Raw genomic sequence first — 19,132 nt, forward strand, 5'->3', positions numbered from 1 at the left:
TAATACTGAAATTTCATATGCTTAGAAATATTGTTTATTGAACTTGAGGCCATTCTTACCGCTAGTTTTTCTTCTGTTTACATGCCAGATTAGCTTTACCTTGAGGGTACAGTCCCTGAAGATACCAAGAAGTAGATTTTTATAGGTTAAAAATAGCACTTTGAAGTATATTTGCAAACCTATTGGTTTACAGCAAGCTGCAATCATGTGATCACCAATTGTGATTTTTGCTAATGGCTTCTGACACCAGAAAAGTTGCTCCCATAAATCACTTCCACTGCTTTTCCTCCAGATGGCTCCACTTGTAGCACACACTTTCTCCTGCCCACACCCTGTAACAAGCACTTGTCCACACACTATAGTGTGGACCTGCCTACAGCACTCCGCTGGTGGTGGTTAGCTCTTCCCAGCCTTCTCCATAACACCCAGTGGCGTAGCGTGGGTTGTCAGCACCCGGGGCAAGGCAAGTAATTTGCGCCCCCTAAAGCGAGGGCGGCCCGACTGCAGCTGCCCCTGGGTCGGCATCAGTCAAGTGAGGCTCTCCATGCTGGCCTCCTGCCTTCCTCCCGAGGAGGAGCTCGAAGGGCAGCGGGAAAAGGCTCGACTGAAGGGAAGCAGGTGCCGCGGGGGTGGGAGGCGCACCGGGGGCTTCGGGAAGGCGCCGGCTTCCCGGGGCGCTCCAGGCGGAGCGGGAGGACGCGGTGGCGTTGCAGCGGCGGGCAGACGGAGCGCAGCGCAGCGCCGCTCTCCTTCGGCTCCGCCTGGAGCGCCCCGGGAAGCCGGCGCCTTCCCGAAGCCCCCGGTGCGCCTCCCACCCCCGCGGCACCTGCTTCCCTTCAGTCGAGCCTTTTCCCGCTGCCCTTCGAGCTCCTCCTCGGGAGGAAAGAGACGGCCACAGTCCGGCAAAGGGCGGCGCAGGGCGAGTCAGGGCGCCCCCCCAGATGTTGCGCCCGGTGCGGCCGGCCCCCCTGCACCCCCCACGCTACGCCACTGATAACACCCACATTCCATTTCTTAAGTTGGACTCTTGCCTCTTCCTCTTTAAGAACTCACATAGTCGGTGGATTATGATCTGCTGGGACTGCTAGGATTGCCATTACTAACATTGCCCTTTATAACTACATCACTTAGCAATAGCAATCCCTGTCCCAATGACTGCTGTAACCTGAGGATTGGCGTTATAACTCCTTTTAATTGATTCTACCATTTGTTGGAGCTTTTGTACTGCCTGCTATGCAGAGAATTCTGTGTATTCTATGGTTCTATTTACTGTAGTTTATCCTTTATGTATGAGCTGATTTTATCATACCCAATTTATTTCTTTTCTAGTGTACCTGTAGAAAAGACATGGTGACAATATCAATGGACATCTTTGTGAGAAAATTTCAGCCAGATAGATACCAACTGTGGAAACAAGGAAAAGATTTATATAATATTGATCATTCAAAACCCACCCCTGAAACCACACCTGAGGTAAAGGCCTGGTTGCAGAGAAGAAAGAAAACGAAGAGATGTTCCAGGTTGTAATAATATTTTCTACTATTTATAGTTAAACTTAAAATATATGCTTTCATGTCTCAGATGTTTTTAGAAGTCTTTTATTTTATTTTAGTCCTAGTTAATTTGTGTTTCATTAAATTTAACAGTGATTCTGGGAGCCAAAAAGTCATATTTCATCCTGGACATACTTACTTATATATTGATTTTGAAAGCATTACTGAAAATGTAATATTTGGAGGTCTGAGCATTAATATAATATTTAGACTTTTTTCGAGGTGTTCTGAAAATGTTGCCAAGAAAACTGCATAGACTTGTCCAGCAATCACCAGAATCAGGGCTAACTCCAAGGCATAAAAAAGAACAAAACAGGACATTTCCTAAACAATACTTTTCGCCAACAAAACACACACACACACACACACACACACACACAGACACACACACACACACGATCAAATTTTTAACACCCAATATCTATTTTGATGTTTTCTCCAAGATAAAAATACATAGTTTTCTCTTTCACTTGCCTAATATTTTTACAGTTTAAGTATTTATATTAAAGTAAACCCTCTTTGTTATCTAATAATATCCTTCACATATTCTAGACCAGCGATGGCGAACCATTTTTGGCTCGCATGCCATAGCAGGGGGAGCGCAGGGGGTCATGTGTGGGCGTGCTGCACCCATAATGCAATGCGTGATGCCCCCCCAGCACGCATGTGTGCATGACAGGCGCTCCCTCCATTTTTTGCATGCTTTTTTCACTCTCCCCAGGCTCCAGAGTCTTTATAGGAGCCCAGGGAGGTGAAAACAGCCTCCCCCGTGCCCCCAGAAGCCCTTTGGAGGCTTCAGGAGCTTCCCTAAAGCCTCTGGAGTGCAAAAAACCAGCCCTATGGGCAAACCGGAAGTTCAGGAACAGACTTCTGGTTTGCTCGTAGGGCCAATTTAAGCCCTCCGGAGCCTTCAGGCGCCTTCTGGAGGCTTCCCTGAAGGACCCGTAGGACTATAAACAGCCCTACGATTTCTGGTTTGTCCGTTGGGTCATTTTCCATCCTTCGGAGCCTTCAGGGAAGCTCGTGAAGCCTCCAGAGGGCCTCGGGGGGGGGGGTGTTTTCGCCCTCCCTAGGCTCCTATAAAGCCTCTGGAGCCTGGGGAAGGTGAAAAATGGCTTTAAAAAAGCTGAATTCAATTGGCCAGTGCAGCGCGCGCATGTGTACTGGGCAGCTGACAGGGCAACACCTCGCGTGCCCCTGATAAATGGCTCCGCGTGCCACCTGTGGCCCGCGTGCCATAGGTTTGCCATCCCAGTTCTAGACAATAGTCTCCATGCCAGTGTTGATGAAAGATTGGATAATTATGGTAACTAGAGATCAATACATCTGAACACTTAAAAAGGTAGAAAGCTTTAAGAGATGTATTTATGTAGTGTTGTCTATTTTTCTGTTAGGTCAAGCTTTATAATTTACAGATATTAAAAATACTTCAAAAATTGGCATCTGTGTTTATTCTTAAGTGTGATTGATGCTTTCAGATTTCTCTTTACAACCACACCAAAGTTTGAGAGGACACAGGGAAATGCACCATGTTAAAGTTTGCTGAAATTTCTCTTTTGAGAGACTTTTAAAAATAAAAATAACACACACAAAAAATATAAATCAGATGCTCCCTTACCTGGTCTCTTCTTTTTTATTGATAACCTTATCTCCAAAGATGATAATTCATACAGGAGATTACACTTTAAACAAACATGTCATGTCAAATTATTAATACATATGTATATTTACATTTACAACTTGATAAACTTTGGTTTTTCATATGTAGGTCATATAATTGTTTAGTGTTACTTTTGTATTGCTACAGAGTTTGGCATGTTTATTATACAACTACGATTTGTACTTGGCAGAGCAATTATTTTCTTGTCAGTACAACCTATATTTATCTGGATAGCCAAGTTAAAATTAAAAATGGATACATTGTAGTAATTATGTTGAAAGTTTTGTCAGATGTGTACATGGATTGTAGTTATCCACTATGCTAAACTGGTGGTTGCATTTTTGTGCTGCTTAATTAATAGTCCTCACACAAATGAAAATACAGCAAGAGATGTTCATCTCCAAAATGAAAATAAAATGTTCAGTTTCACCTTTGCTCTAATATGTCACAGAAAAATATTGTAATTTTACTCTTGGGAATAATACATTTTTAGACAGAATCCCATGTATATAGAAACAGCAGGTAAAAAAAAATGATAATATTTTTGTTGCAATCATTTATGTTAATCCCACTTAATTTAAGGTACTTATGTAAAGATGGACATCATAATTGTGACAATGATTTCTGTAATCGATTTTTAAAGAGCAAGTCATGACCATGTTATATAGCATTGCTAGGCAAATAATAGGCACTATCAGCTTCATCAGTGCCTTCATGCATCAATGAAAAATATAAATCATACTACAGCTAAAGGGAAATTATGTAGATTTTTAAAAATGTATTTATTAGACTCAGCAGATTGAGAAGAAATAACCATAGTTTTTGGTTTATTTAAAAGAACAATGGCAAAAGATAATACAGCTTTGAAATTCTTAGTTTAAGATGGCAAAGTTTTCTAGTTTCAGACATATTGGAATTGTTCTGGAAGACACTCTTCACACGCTTCAGCACTCACATACATTTTCTGGAGCCATTTATCATGCACAAGTGAAAAACTTTGGGTAAAATTAAGTTGGCTCTCAGACAGAGACTTACCTATTTCCATTTTGTTTCTAAAAATAGGAAATGTTCTTGTTAAGTAATATGGGAATTCATTCTCAGATAGAAGCAGTTTGCTAATAATTAAAGTGCAATAAAATGTATGCATTAGAATTTGAAAGAGCATCAGACATGTTCTCCACCTTTTGTTGATTGTGTATAATCTTAATCACTAAATATACTTTCTAAAATCCTATATATCGTAGTCTCATAGTTTCTATTATAGAAACAAATTCTCAATCTATGTACAGGTAGTCCTTGAGTTACAACCATTTGTTTAGTAACTGTTAGAAGTTACAACAGCACTGAAAAAAGTGACTTATGACGATTTTCATACTTAAAACCATCACAGCAGCTCTGTAGTCATGTGGTCAAAATTCAGATGCTTGGCGGCTGATATGTATTTATGATGGTTACAGGGTCCTGGGGTCATGTGATCATCTTTTGTGAGCTTCTGACAAGCAAAGTCAATAGAGAAGGCAGATTCATTCAACAATGATATCAATATCTTAACAACTACACTGATTCACTTAACAATTGTGGCAAGAAAGGAGCAATAGTGGAGCAAAACTCACTTATCAACTGTTTTGTTTAGCAATGGAAATTTTTGGATCAATTGTGGTTGTACATCGAGGACTATTTGTAGTTCAGTTCAATTAGTTGTTGCTGAAATTGTACTTGTGACAGGTAAAAAACCCTGTATTTTCTGTAAATGCTGCAGAAGAGTAAATTGTCAAAATGTCTTCTACATTTTGTGACTGAGCATCATTGCTAAAGATTGATAGAATGTGATTAAAACCATCGTCACATTCTAAATAATGCTCAACCAAGTAACCAACTTTGTAACTTGCTTCAACAGGGTTATTTGAGGTCATTTTAGTTTAATTCTAGATTTAAAGTGTAGTAATGACAGATTAAAAGGTTAAATTCAGCCTATTGTTAATCTCTTGCTTAATAAATTGTAAACACTATCTCTACACAAAAAGATGAAAAAATGTCATTTTTTCCATTTCTTAAAGCAAGCAAAAAGAACATTTCTATTGGTAGATATTTTATCTTACTCAAGCCAGACGTTCTATTTTGACAGCAGTATCTCTTATAACAGCTTCCAGCATACCCGATCACGATCGAAAAAGCTTAAAACTCCTGAAGACAAGAAGCCATCAACCATAGTGGTTGGTACAGAAATCACAGCTACTGAAGCAGCTACAGATTGCTTCAAGGTCAAAGACAAACCATCACAAAAAGTAAAGCCAGGAGACACAGGAGTGCCTTCTGGGGAAGAACAAGTCTCAAGCAGGATGCACATAGATCAAAATTTATTGGATAACAAAAAGATACTGGGTGAGATAAATGGTATTTATTTTCCATATAACTTGCAGATTGTTGATATTGCAATCCTATAAATCTGCAAGTGAGAATTTATACCCTATTCTATTCTGTCCATTATGCTTCTTTATTTCTGCAGTGATATTACATAATCATGATCATTTATTTTATGCTTAGTACCTATGTAATATTTGTCAATAATAAAAAATAATAGAACATTGTCCCAATAAAGCAATAATAGTTCAGAAGTCAACTCTTGCTAAGTGTTCTTAAATTTCAGCTTTATCTCATGATTTCCTAACAGCTAAGGAGTTGACAATAACATGGAAGATAATAACTACTAATATATAAAATATCTTTAGGAAAGGATTTAATTGCAAAAAGGGCCTTCAAATAAAGTACCCATATACCTTATAATGAATAGTTTTTCACAATGTTCCATATGAGCATATTTTTACATGGCAGAAAACAACTGGAATTACAAGCTGGTTTCTTTTAGTAAGTAGAAAGCTCCTTCCTCACTTATATTACTATTTAAGATGCAATGTCTTGTTCTGTAACTATTTACCAAGGTTTAAAATTGAATTGTGCTAAGGTAATAAAATAGTTTAAAAACAGAGTTGGATTTAGAACTTCCTTCCTTGAAAGTTGAAAAGACTAATTTTGTTCATGAAAGCCTGAGAATCTAACTTGGCATTTTTTATATTATAATGGAAGATGTAATCTTCATTGAGTCTCTCCTTGCAAGAATACTAATCCAAACAATTTGATAAAATGGGTAGCGAGACTGTTCATAACAGTGGGCAAAATATATTGTGGACTATAAAAGAAGTGATACCAGAAAACATGTTTTTATTTATAGTATTCATTATGAAAATGTGTTTTCATTACAGTATAGTATTCAGTACAGGATGCATTTTTTGCCTGTAGAATGACCCTAGTTCCAATAAATAAATACAAAAAATATTTTGGTTAACAAATTCATTTCTCCAAAATTTAACAAAGAAGAAACAACTTTATTCAATTTTAATCTATACGTTTAAAAAGACCAGTTATTTCCCAACTGTAAAAAATATTTGCTGTTGAAATCAATTACCGTATTTTTTGGAGTATAAGACGCACCTTTCCCACCCCCAAAAGAGCATGGATAAATGTTGGTGCATCTTATACATTGAATACAGCCATTTTTTTGCCTCCTGAAGCTCTGCCCCCACATCCTATTTTTGTGAAAAGTGGGCAAAAAACGACCCAATTTTTGCAAAAATGGGGGTGGTTTTGCTTTGCCCCACATCCCAGAAGCACTCTGCAGGCTTCAGCAGGGCTGGGGGAAGGGAAAAATGCCCCCGTTTTGGTGAAAAACAGCCCATTTTCCGCCCGTTTTTTGCAAAAATGGGAGCGTTTTTCCTTTCCCTCACCCCTGCTGAAGCCCGCAGAGTGCTCCTGGGGGCTGTGGAGGACAAAAACTATTTTTCTTACTTACCTCTTCGAAATCCTGCAGCGTATTATACACTATTGTGTCTTATAGTCCAAAAAATATGGTAATTATCTGTCACTAAACTCAAAATGTCTGCAGATATGTTTTCTGTATAATAATGAAATGAATAAGAACCGTTAGTATCTATTTTGTCTTGATGATGAATTTTATTTAGATCATTCCCCTTCAAGCTCACAACTCGATCAAGTTCCTGAAATGCATAATATAGAATCAGAAAAGGAAGAGAAAGAAGTCTCTTACCTTCCACATAGTTTTTCTGAAGACTCTAAAGTGGCTTTGCTTTCATATCCTGACTGCAATCAAGATGTTTTAAAAACTTCAAATATTTCAAGGCAAACTCCTGAGGACGCTGCTTCTGAAATGGAGAGCTTTGAGAAAGAAGAAATTAGTAGTGTATCCACAGAAGAGGATGAGATTAGTGATGCTGAAAGCAATAAAAGTGGTCTGGAACCTGGGGAAATATCAACGGTAAGAATGAGGAAATATGAGAGAATATGAGAGAAAACCTAGTATTTAGTTAGAAACAATAATAAAATTCCCCAATTGGTTTCTAACATTTTTATATTAGAATAAGGCATATATCCTTTTATAAATTGTTTTAAGATACATTAATAATGCTTGCAACAACTGCATGTAGATAGGTATTATGTTGCAATTATGAGGTACGTGTAAGGGTGAGATAATGGAATAACCTGTGGCTATAGTTTTGTATATTTGTGTATGGTTATGGCAAGGATTTGAACTAGTGCCTTTATAATTGTTTACAGCATATTAGTTTCTATTAAGTATTCATTTTTCCCCCGCATTTGAATGAGATTTCAAGAGATAATAACTTGGGACTAGATTTGCTTTTGGCACTTGCAGAGTTTGGATTGCCTGGATTCCTGAGAAAGTGGTAGGTATATTTTAAACCCAAGAATAAGGCAGAATTTTTTTCTTTTACCAACATAATGAGCTCCTTTTTCTTTTATTAAGGGATGAGATTTAACAATCCCAAACCCAGTCTTTCTGTCTTAATATAATGTGCTAATAAACATCTCCTCAATAGTGAGATTTTGCATTTCAACTTACATTTAATTCATTTGCTTGGGTACTTTTTGTTATTCCTAAGTGGGTTTCTGAATATTTTCTAATAGGTTTGTCTGGTGTGTCTGTCTACCAAGGAATTTATACAGATGTGATTCAAATACCTGGACAAATAACTTGCCTTGTTTTGTGACTCCACTATATTCTTTAATCATAAGACCAGCTGTGTAATGCATTAAGCTAACAACTGTAGAGTAGCAAACAAACTTGGCTATCTCAGCACTTTATGGCTGTTACTAATAGATTATATTCTGGTGTCTATCAAGTGCTTTCTGGAAAAAACATAATGGATCATCACATGACTACCTTTTGAATGCTAGGCAGGACTGCATTTACAGTGTCCCACAATCACATGATCACAATTTATGATTTTTTTTGGAAACCAGCATTTACTTTTGATTTCTGCCAAAAAATGTCTTACAGTGAACAATTCGTTTTCTTAATAACCATGGTATTCCTTTAACAATGGTGGCATTTGCTTTATGAGAACTATGTTTGCTTATCTTCTATCATAAAAAGATCATCAAATCAGATGCAGTCATGTGATGACCGGCTTTACAACTGTCATGACATGACCATAATCATGGGCTCAATTATGCTTGTAAGTCAAAGACTACCTGTGTTGCTACTATCAAGATTAAAATTAGAGAATAGTTACTTCTTCTCTGAAAAAGTAGTGTGTTTTCAGATGTTGAAATTATAACAGTGGGTGCTAACGATGTAGAATAACCTCAATTAAAAGAATATGAATTCCCATTCCTTTACCCCATCTTAATTAGGAATGAGCAGATCATAATATCTTAGAGAAATTTTAAATTCCCACTATCACAAATAATGCTGCTCAACGTGAGGTGCCAAGACCCTTTTAATTTTCCAGCTGACACTATACTAGAAATTGTATTTTTAAATGCTCTCATTTACTAGAATGATGCATTCTAAATTTATTTCCAAAAGTTTCCAATCCTTTTTCCACTTTGTGATGGCAAAAGTTATTTCTATTTTTTTTTCTTGAAGACTACTAAACTAAATTAAATTGGCATTGCAATTGGAAGATATGTGCTGTCTGCTAACCATGATACCAATACCATGCTTTTTCTTTTCCATCATATTGTATCAGTGGTGGGATACAACCAGTATGCCCCGGTACGAGCATACCGGTGCCTGCTGGGAGCACCAGGTATTATTCTGGTACAGTGCTCCGGAGGGCCCACCAGCAGCTGGAGCATTGCGGACGGTGGGTACGCATGCGTGCTGCATGCGTGCACATGGTGGACGCCCGGCCCCGTTGCAGCGTACCGGTTGCAACGGGATCCAGAACCCACCATTGTATTGTGTGTATGATCAAAACTGAGGTAACCTTTTGCACCTGGTCACAAGCATTTCCCAAAAATATCCATCAGGAAAGCAAGATATTGTATAAGACATTGCATAATTTCTCTTCTCTCATCTTAAACTCAGCATATGTTTTCTTTCTTAGATGTTTGAAGGAGAAAAAAACAAAACATCAAAAAGTTGGCGTCATCCGCTAAATAAACCTCCTGCCAGATCTCCTATGACGTTGGTTAAACAGCAGGCAATAAGTGATGAAGGTGAGCATATTTTAAAAGCATCATGTAATAATATATTTTCCAATCAATTAATATGCATACATTTTAAATGTTACTTAGTGATAAAGTGATATAGATGAAAAGGTATTTGATCTCATGCCAAAAATTCAATAATTGTAGAATGAACTGCATTAAATGTTTTTGGCCTGTTTCCTGAATACATAATGTCCTTTCCATCCTACTATTCTTTTTGTCTTCTGAATGCATGGGAAAAAGACCTGGTAAGATACTTAGAATTGTTGCTTAAATACTGTAATTACTTCTGCCCAGAACATAACAGCTTTAGAACATCATAAAAACATTGTTTTAATGAAGCATTAAAAAAGATATCAAACCCACTTTCCAGGGAGAGAAATTGGATCTTAAGTGCACATTTGGAACTAACCCAGTTTTGGGTCAAAAAATGTTTGATTTATTTCTCCTTTATTAAATTTTGAATTTTGTACCTAATTTCAAGTATGAAACAAGAAGAAGTGCATCTTTTTATATTGCTAGTACACTAAAGTAAAGATTTCCCTGTCATTCATGTCCAATTCTAAGGCACAGTGCTCATCTCCATTTTTGGCCGAGGGAGCCAGCATTGTCTAAAGACCTTTCAGTTTGGATGATTTGGTTATTCCTCAATCTATTTAAATGTAGTTAGAATTAGTGAGTTTATCTCCTGGTTAGTACCATTGTCGGCTTTTAAATAGATTGCAAAACAAATAGTACCGTTAACACCACAGCCATATTTATTTTAAAGTTTACATTGCTTTGTTTTGAGGTTAATCAAAAAGTAAAAAATAGTGTACAATATCTATTGCAATTTTTATATTTTATAACTTTTTTTACATGCTTGGATTTTAAATGTTCAACACTGGGTATTGTGTGGCTTCCCTGTGTACAGCTGCCTCCAATTGAATAAGAGATGCAGGGTGGACTGACTCCTGTATATTACTTTACAGTTTTTAAGTCAGAGAATTATGAGGTTTTCTGAAACATCTATCTGTTTAAACAATACATTTAAGGAAAACAGTAGAAAACTACAAGGAAAAACAGAATTGAGTTTGAGAAAGTATCGTTTAATGTTTGTTCTAATTTGGTTTGCTACGCGTATAAGAAGAATAGCTGATTAGTCTGAGAGATGGTGAATTTCTTTGAGAGTCAGAATAACATTGAGAGAGGTAGCAATTTGAAAGAGGTAGTAATCAGTTTGTTGTAAAAATATCTAAATGGTAAATAACAACAGACCAAGATTTATCAGACAAGGAAGCTGCTAATGGTTGTTGGCCATGATAGTTATATGTAGCCTTCATAAGTTATATGTAGCCTTCATAATCAGAATTAACGTGCTTCTAAATAACAATATAAAAAACAGTAACCTTCTTGAAGTGACTGTCAGTGACAATAAGGTTGCACAAATTACTAAATCTATGCTAATCTGTTTTTGCTTACTCAGTATAAAGGAAATGCTGCAATTGTCTATAGTCTTTGATTGAATTAATGCATACACCTAAATCATTTTTTTTGCTGCTTGGAGAACTGAAGGATATTCAGTGATAAACCTTGGACATCTGTCTCTTGCCTTAGTATTTTACAACCATAGAATTATTCTCTTTGATATTTATAGACTGATAAGGGATGGATCAGCTACAGAATATAACTTTGTTTTTGTTTAATCTCCTTGGTGAATAATTGAATAGATCTATACCTGTATGTCAGAACTGGCACTGGAGAAGTTGGGGTAATCTCACCAATTCACTGAATACATAGTTCAATTAGTTGTGAAGCATCTGTCTTCAAATTATATTAAGTTCTGAGCCATCAACTGTATCTATGTAATATATGCATGTCCTAAGGGAACAAGATTATGAGTGGGTTTAGAATTTTCCTGTAATTTACACACTAAAAAGAGCTATATTAACATTTTAACCCATCTGGTAAAATTATTCAATTTAAATGAAATTGCTGCATTTTAAATTAGAGATTAAATAGTTTTGAGTCTAAAGATAATAGTAAACCTTGGTTGAACATAAGTAAATGGCTATTTTAAGTTGTCCTTGTCAGACTTCTTTCAGATCCAAAGATCTGGAAGTACATTTCCCCTCGCCTATATCATTCTTCCAATTTAAAAAATCAAACCCTACCACATATATCAAAATAGTCAGTAGTGTAGTAATTACTCAAAAATTACTAGTCTGCAGAACAAATAAAGTGTGCTGTGATGTATCTTTGTTTTTTTCTTGCTTTTCATAAAATAGTAGGGATAACATTTTACTCATATTCTGCTAGTTGTGTCCAGTATGAAATTTCTGATTGGCTGTTGCTACCAAGAAAGTGCTTAAGCACAGGATTATGTTAATAAAATTAATGGTTATGTTGCAGAATAGAGAAGGTAAATACCATATTCCATCTTGTCATGCAGCCATGTAATACTTGTATATTATAATCTGAGTCTGGGAAAGAGTTGAAAGAAAAAACAAATAAGGGTTATCACATAGACCCTTTCATAGGACTAGGAAAAGTTGAAATGAAGCTGGCAGGAGTAGGAGTCAGGTGGAAGCTGAAAGAGGAGAGAAAAGAAACAGAATGTCTTGCAAGCAAAAATGGAGTTTGTCAATCTCAGTTGCTGAAGAGATGCCAGTTCCAAGATGAATCATTGTTGCAGAGTGGTTGGAGTGCAGTATTGCAGGCAAACTCTGCCCACAGCCAGGATTTCAGTCTTGACTGGCTCAAGGTTGACTCAGTCTTCCATCCTTCCGAGGTTGGTAAAATGAGGTCCCAGATTGTTGGGGACAATATACTGATATGCCGAGAGTGCTATAAAGCACTATGGAGCAATATATGAATCTAAGTGCTATTGCTATTGCTATGATTCAAGGCCAGAAAAAAAAACCTGTCATAAGGCTCATTGTATATAGAGGATCACTCAGTGTGGCATGTGTCTTGACTATGCAGAGGGAGAAGAGAATCCTAAAACACAATAAATAGCTTGAAAATTGGATAGTTGTAAGTTTGTCATTAACTTTTAATGGAAGTCCTTGATTAACTCCTCAGGGATAGTTGGCTACATTTTACCTTAGGCATGGTGTTGTTTTAGCAAAAGTAATATTGCAGCTGGCAAAGACACAATCTTGGAATAGTCTTTCCGAAAAATCAATGGCTTTTATCTTTGTTTGGCTAAAAATGAAGAAAATTGGAATGATTCACAAGAAAGATCTGGTATTATCATATTTTGTCTGTTCAATCCTGGGAATCTTTGACATGGTAATATTAGTACTGAACTGAAATAAGGAAAGTATTAAGGCAAACTGAAGTAATTTGAATTGTGCCTATCCTGATTAAATTTTTTTTAAACAAAATTTTATTGGTTTTTAAAAGAAATAAACAAGGAAAGGGGTAGTGGAACAGGTTACAAATTTTGGCAGTTACATTATGCAGGAAATGCCCCCCCCCATTCTCATAACTTTCATTTATTAATACATTAGATTATTACTACTTAATAGTATTTTGTCAGCACGTAAACTTTTATCTTCAAATAGTTTCAATCATTTTATATCAAACAGATATTCTTGTTCATTTTTGTGATCTGAGTTTTCTCGATGTTGCCCCTTCTCCCCCCTCCAGCAGAGCTCCAGCACCTCCCATGTCCTGTATGTCCTGTGCAATGTCGTCAGGTTTATCTAGGAGGACTTTATTTTTTTCCATGAAGGCCTGAGCCTCTGTGGTTGTGTTAATTCTAACTCTCATGTCCTCCCAGAATATTAGCATACCTTCTGGCATCAGCCATCTAAACCACACCCCTTTCTGGTATAATTTCTTCGCTAATAGCGTATAGTTTTTTGTTTTATCTCTCACTTTCTTAGGGATCTGTTTCAGAATGGCTATTTCTCTATCTTGGTATTTTAGTGCTTGCCCCTTTGTGCACTCAGAATCTCATCTCTTGTGGTCTTTCTAAGGAATTTAATGTGTACCTACCTTGGAACGTTGTGTGTTCTGGCATATGCTGAGTTTACTCTAGGTCTATGTCCCACCCCATCTGTTGTTTGTCCTTTTTAATATATTCAGCCAATAAGTTTGTCATAATATCCCTTAGATCTTCATCATCAGCCTCAATTACATTTTGAAATCTAAGAAAAAAGGACATCCTTTCAAATTCCATTTTTATCTGGTGGTTCTCAAGTTCTTGGTTCCCTTTCTGCACCCCCCTCACCTCCCCCCTCATCTCAGCCGTCCCGTGCTCCAAAAGTTCCAGTCTCTGTGAGTTTTGGATCGCCCGGTCTTGGTTCTCTCTAAGCTGCTTGTTCATTTCATGACTAGGGGAGACATGATAGCAGTGTTCCAATATCTCAGGGGTTGCCACAAAGAAGAGGGAGTCAAGCTATTCTCCAATGCACCTGTGGACAGAACAAGAAGCAATGGGTGGAAACTAATCAAGGAGAGAAGCAACTTAGAACTGAGGAGAAACTTCCTGACAGTTAGAACAATTAATCAGTGGAACAGCTTGCCTCCAGAAGTTGTGAATGCCCCAACACTAGAAGTCTTTAAGAAGATGTTGGATAGCCATTTGTCTGGAACGGTATAGGGTTTCCTGCCTAGGCAGGGGGTTGGACTAGAAGACCTCCAAGGTCCCTTCCAACTCTACTATTGTATTGTATTGTATTGTATTTCTTTTAGTTGATTTTTTAAGTCCTCCTGCCCCTTTAAGAGTTGTTCAGACATCTGTTGGAAGTCCACCTCAGAAGGCTTAGGTTGGAGCAAAGAAGTTAAAGTCTGTTGTCCACTGGGGCTGGACGTTGAAGATGTTGGGGCGGAGACCGCAAATCCCGGTTTCCTATCCTGATTAATTTTAGAAGTACTTCAGCATCATCTTTTTTTTTTACAAATGATTTAATTCAGCTTTTGTGTACTGTATTGTGTAATTCAGCAATATTAACATTCATTTACTACTAATTATTAACATTCAATATGGTAGGGCCTGTTAATTTCATTGCAAATTGTTTTCATGAGCATCATACTTCAGTTTTGTAAACCATAGTTTTGGATGTTTTAAATTGTAACAAGGAGTGGCAAGAGGCATTGCCAAGAGAATATTGTTCTATTATAGAAACATTTTCCCCATCTCAAAAACACCAGGCACCATATTAAATTCCTCTCTGGTGAAATTTGCAGTAGATGTTTTGTTGAATCTAAAAGGATGAGAATTACATGGCAATACATGGATCCTGCAAATATTCTGGTTCTGTTGTTACATTCTGAGGCAGTTGCACTATGGTATAGTATTAGTCCCGGGAGATGTTGTAGCAGATACAAAGAGGAAAGAAACATTGAGAATGAACTATATCTCAAAATGTTACATAATAAAGAGATTTAAGCTGCAACCTACTCTGGAGTCTGTGACAGAAACCCTTTAAGAAAGAATACAACATGTAGGATTCTTGGTGCTCTCTGAGCTTGGTATTTTCTTGCCAATGCTTCATTATCCAAATAGGTAACATCATCATTGCCAATCACAGAACTTGATGACAATCAAATTCAGAAATCACTAAGGGTCCCTCACTTCAGTCCACAGCTACAAATATTCTCTTCCATTGGTAATGCAAAATGTATCTTTCAAACTGGTTTTAAGGACAATCCAATAAAAAGCATATTATAGTAATCCAGCCTGAACATTACCAGTAAATATACCACTAATACCAAATCTTTTTCATCTAGAAAAGGAGCATATGTGGTCTGTAAGCCAAAGATAGACTTTCTGTAATAACACCAATATAGTGTTGAGGTACTGGATCTAGGTTAATCCTTGAATTGTAAACAAGGGCCTTAATCAGATTCAAATACATAGATTCTCTTCTTCGAATGGTACCTACAATTGAAATACTTTTAATGTCTGAAGAATTAAATAATAAATCTAAAGGAAATTAATTTTTAAATGTGAATTCTAAATTACCATACCTTTGGACTATAAGATGCACTGGTGTATAAGATGCACCAAGATTTTGAAGGGATAAGTAAGAAAAAAAAGTTTTTGTCCACCCTGATCCCCAGGAGCACTCTGCAGGCTTTAGCAGGGCTGGGATAAGGCAAAAATTCCCCCGTTCTTTGCCTGTTTTTCATCAAAACAGGGGCATTTTTCCCTCCCCCCAGCCCTGCTGAAGCCTGCAGAGTACTTCTGAGGGGTGGGGGAAGGCAAAAATGGCCCATTTTTCACAAAAATGGGATGCAGGAGCGGGGCTTCAGGAGGCCAAAAATGGCTATATTCGGTGTATAAGATGCACTAATATATATTCCAAAAAATATGGTAAATTGTCATTACAAGCTTCATTATGTCTAATTATTTTTCTGCCCAAACAGTTCAGACAGTTACTCAGTCTGCTAAGCAACAGGTGAAGTAAAGAATAGTTTTACCTTGACAAAACAAAAAATAAGGTAATTGGGAAGAAATAGTGGCAATTACTGACTTTTGAAGTCTTTTAAGACTTTAGTGACTCATTAAAACGTTAACATACAATCAACCCTAACATTCCTGTTTTGAAGGTTCTTTTTCTGCTTATTTTTAAATTATATGTTATGTCTTATAACAGCTGCAACAGTTTTCAAGGGAATGCTTACATCATCTGTAGATAAGGCAATATTTTAAAAAGAGACTCTAAAATTAATACATACATACTTAACAGCATCAGAGACCAATAAAGTGTCATCACAAACTAATTAAAGACTCAGAAATATCAGTGTTATTTAAGTCTGGGCAATCAAAAAAGTTCTTCTTGTTCCTATGGTAGGAATCTATTCACTCAGGAAAAAATATTCCTGAAGCAAATATAAGTATAATTAATAATAAGTATAATTTTCATTTAACTGCTCTGGTAGGGAGATTGTCCTATTTGAAGATGGGTTCTAGCAAGCAGAAATGTTAGGACTGTTTGGAGGTCCTTAAGAATTCATCTACCTTTTCAATGAAAGTCTGATTACAGTGTATTTTTCCCCGATGTCCTTTTTTCCTTTTCCCCTATTATAATTGTGTACAGAATTGATAAGCATAAAGCTAAAATGCAATTCTGCTTAAGTGACCTATTACCTCTTAAAACATTCACAATGCTCAATATTGCAGTACAGAATTGTTAGCATTTAACATATATCTAGTTTAACCCAAATTCCTATATTTCAGCTCAATTTTAATGATTCTGTATAAAATTAGGAACAGTGTCAATGGTGGCATAAAGGAGGCTTTGTTTAAAAAGTGTGATTGGCTCTGATACACTTCACATGCATTATTATTGAAACTAGGTAATTTTCTAGATAAGCTAACTTTGATCATTTTTTTGTAATAGACATTCCAGTGTTCACCTATCCCACAGCTTCTTAAATGGGTTTTGTTTCACATTAAGGCAGCAGAAAAATAAAGTTTAAAAAATAGATTCTTATATGAAATAGTTAAGCTGTTAGAATACTAGATACAAAACAATTCTATGGGTAGAATAAAATTGAATTATCCTAAAGTTTAGTGGTGCGTGGTATTACAGGTACATTTCATATGAGAAGAAATCATTCAAATAATTCCCATCACTTTCTATTGGACAAGTCAAGGGACGATCAACTGACTTTAAATAATGATTTCCTTGCTGAGTATGCACTTAATTGTTCCAATTTTGAACTGTACTTTACAAATGCTATTTTATATGCCAATATACCCATTTATGTATTTATAAATCTAATTCTTCCTATTTTCCAGAGTGGGTTTGCAGGATGGTCCAGTGAGGGCATTGTCACAGCCAATTGGCCTCGAGACTGGGTTGAATCTGAAGCCACGCCTCTGGGTTCTTCTCCTCTGACTCCAGTTTCAATCCAGTCTGGACAGCATAGAGACTGAAAAAAGATTGACTCCTGAAAGAAAATCCATTACTGGACCCTCCTCAAACCAACACGGCTTCCTGCCTTCCAGGGACTCTACCTCCTCCTTTTCGTAAGTTCCCCGTTGGTGGCTGTGGTTTTCCAGCTGCTTGGGGTTTGATTTTTTTTGAATTGGGAGGCTCCGGTGGCTGGGTCGCTGCTCCGGCGGCCATTTTAGCTGGCGACCACGTGGAGCCTGGAGGCCTCGTGATCAGCACCGGAAGAGGCTAATGGGCTCTGGTTTCCAGCCCGACAGCTTCTAAAGCCTGAGCTAAGCACCAGTGAGCGGAGGGAGCATGGAGAAGAGCGCAAAGCCCTCGGTGCCAGGGAAAGCCGCGGAAGCAGCTGGGAAGGTGCGCAGCGGCAGCACAATCCCCAGAATTCAAAGGGGAGAGAGACCGGCTGCTGCAACTGAAGAGGAGGTGAGGGATCGGGCAGAAGCATGAGGAGTGGCCATAAGTAGAGCGCAATGGCAGACGGGGCCCCTTCACCTTCTATGTCCCGGGGGAGGGTACTTCTTCCAGGCAGTGTCCCACTGCCTCCTCCAGGAGGCTTAAGGCCTCAGCTGACTCTTGCCCCTCCCGTGCCTGCCAGAAGGACGAGGATAGGAGGCACAGGGCTCTATTAAAGACCTTTTCCAGGGCAGAGAGGTTGTGGGCCCTGCAGGGTAGAATCAGCCCTTCCCCTTCCAGATCCAGGTCCAGGTCACCCTTGGGGTGCCCTTCTAGGCAGGATTCTCCCCCCAGGTCCCCTGATTCCCTGAGGGGGTGCAGTGAGGAGGGGCTGCCCATTCCCCTCCCCTCTCCATGGAGGATCTTGACCAAGTAGATAACCAGCCTGGGTTTCTATCCCTAGGGACACAGCTGGGAGGTAGAGATCCGTCCAGGCCAACCCTGGCACCTATCCATAGTCATAGTCAGGTGCCAGTGGGATCCAGCTGGGAGCCTGAACCCCCCGCCTTCATGGGATTGTTCCCTCCTACCTTGTTCTGGTCCCTCCTATCTCACAGAGGCTTACATGCACATCCCCAAGATCCCCGAGCATAGGTGTTTTCTACGCTTCTCCTACTTAGGGCTTCACTACCAGTACAGGGTTCTACCGTTTGGGTTGGCTTCAGCCCCCAGGGACTTTAGCAGTAGAGGCTGCCCATCTGAGGGAGATTCCCATCAGGCTCTTTTGCTACCTAGATGACATCCTCATCCAGGGGGTGTCTCCTGCTCAGTATAGGTCAGATCTTCAGCAGGTCATTGACACCCTCCATGGCATAGGGTTCTCAATTAACTTCAAGAAGAGTACTCCCTCCCCATCCACCCGAATCCTACACCTGGGGTGTGTGTGATTGATTTCCAGTGGGGTCGAGTGTTTCTTTCCCCAGATCACAGTTCCAGCTTGTTGAAGTTAATTAACCAGATCTGGAAGGATTGTTGTGTCGCTGTAGCCCTTCTTTCCAGCTTCCTGGGGAAGTTCATCTCATCCATCGAGGTGGTCCTGTGGG

At 38.3% G+C, this 19,132-nt stretch overlaps 1 protein-coding gene across 13 annotated transcripts in view; it reads left to right on the forward strand.

The window, feature by feature from the left end:
- KDM4C (lysine demethylase 4C) overlaps positions 1 to 19,132 on the forward strand; it is a 221,225-nt gene that overhangs the window by 120,055 nt on the left and 82,038 nt on the right. For 12 of the 13 annotated variants that reach the window (XM_081945825.1, XM_081945829.1, XM_081945833.1 and 9 more), the window contains 4 exons: positions 1,330 to 1,523; positions 5,357 to 5,595; positions 7,230 to 7,543; positions 9,639 to 9,750. In XM_081945825.1, the coding sequence (XP_081801951.1) occupies positions 1,330 to 1,523; positions 5,357 to 5,595; positions 7,230 to 7,543; positions 9,639 to 9,750 (859 nt within the window). The remainder of the gene's footprint in view (positions 1 to 1,329; positions 1,524 to 5,356; positions 5,596 to 7,229; positions 7,544 to 9,638; positions 9,751 to 19,132) is intronic. The other variant, XM_081945824.1, reaches the window with a different exon arrangement.

The sequence above is a fragment of the Natrix helvetica genome (assembly GCF_964273705.1).
Source record: "Natrix helvetica genome assembly, chromosome: 2".
Classification (NCBI taxonomy): domain Eukaryota; kingdom Metazoa; phylum Chordata; class Lepidosauria; order Squamata; family Natricidae; genus Natrix; species Natrix helvetica.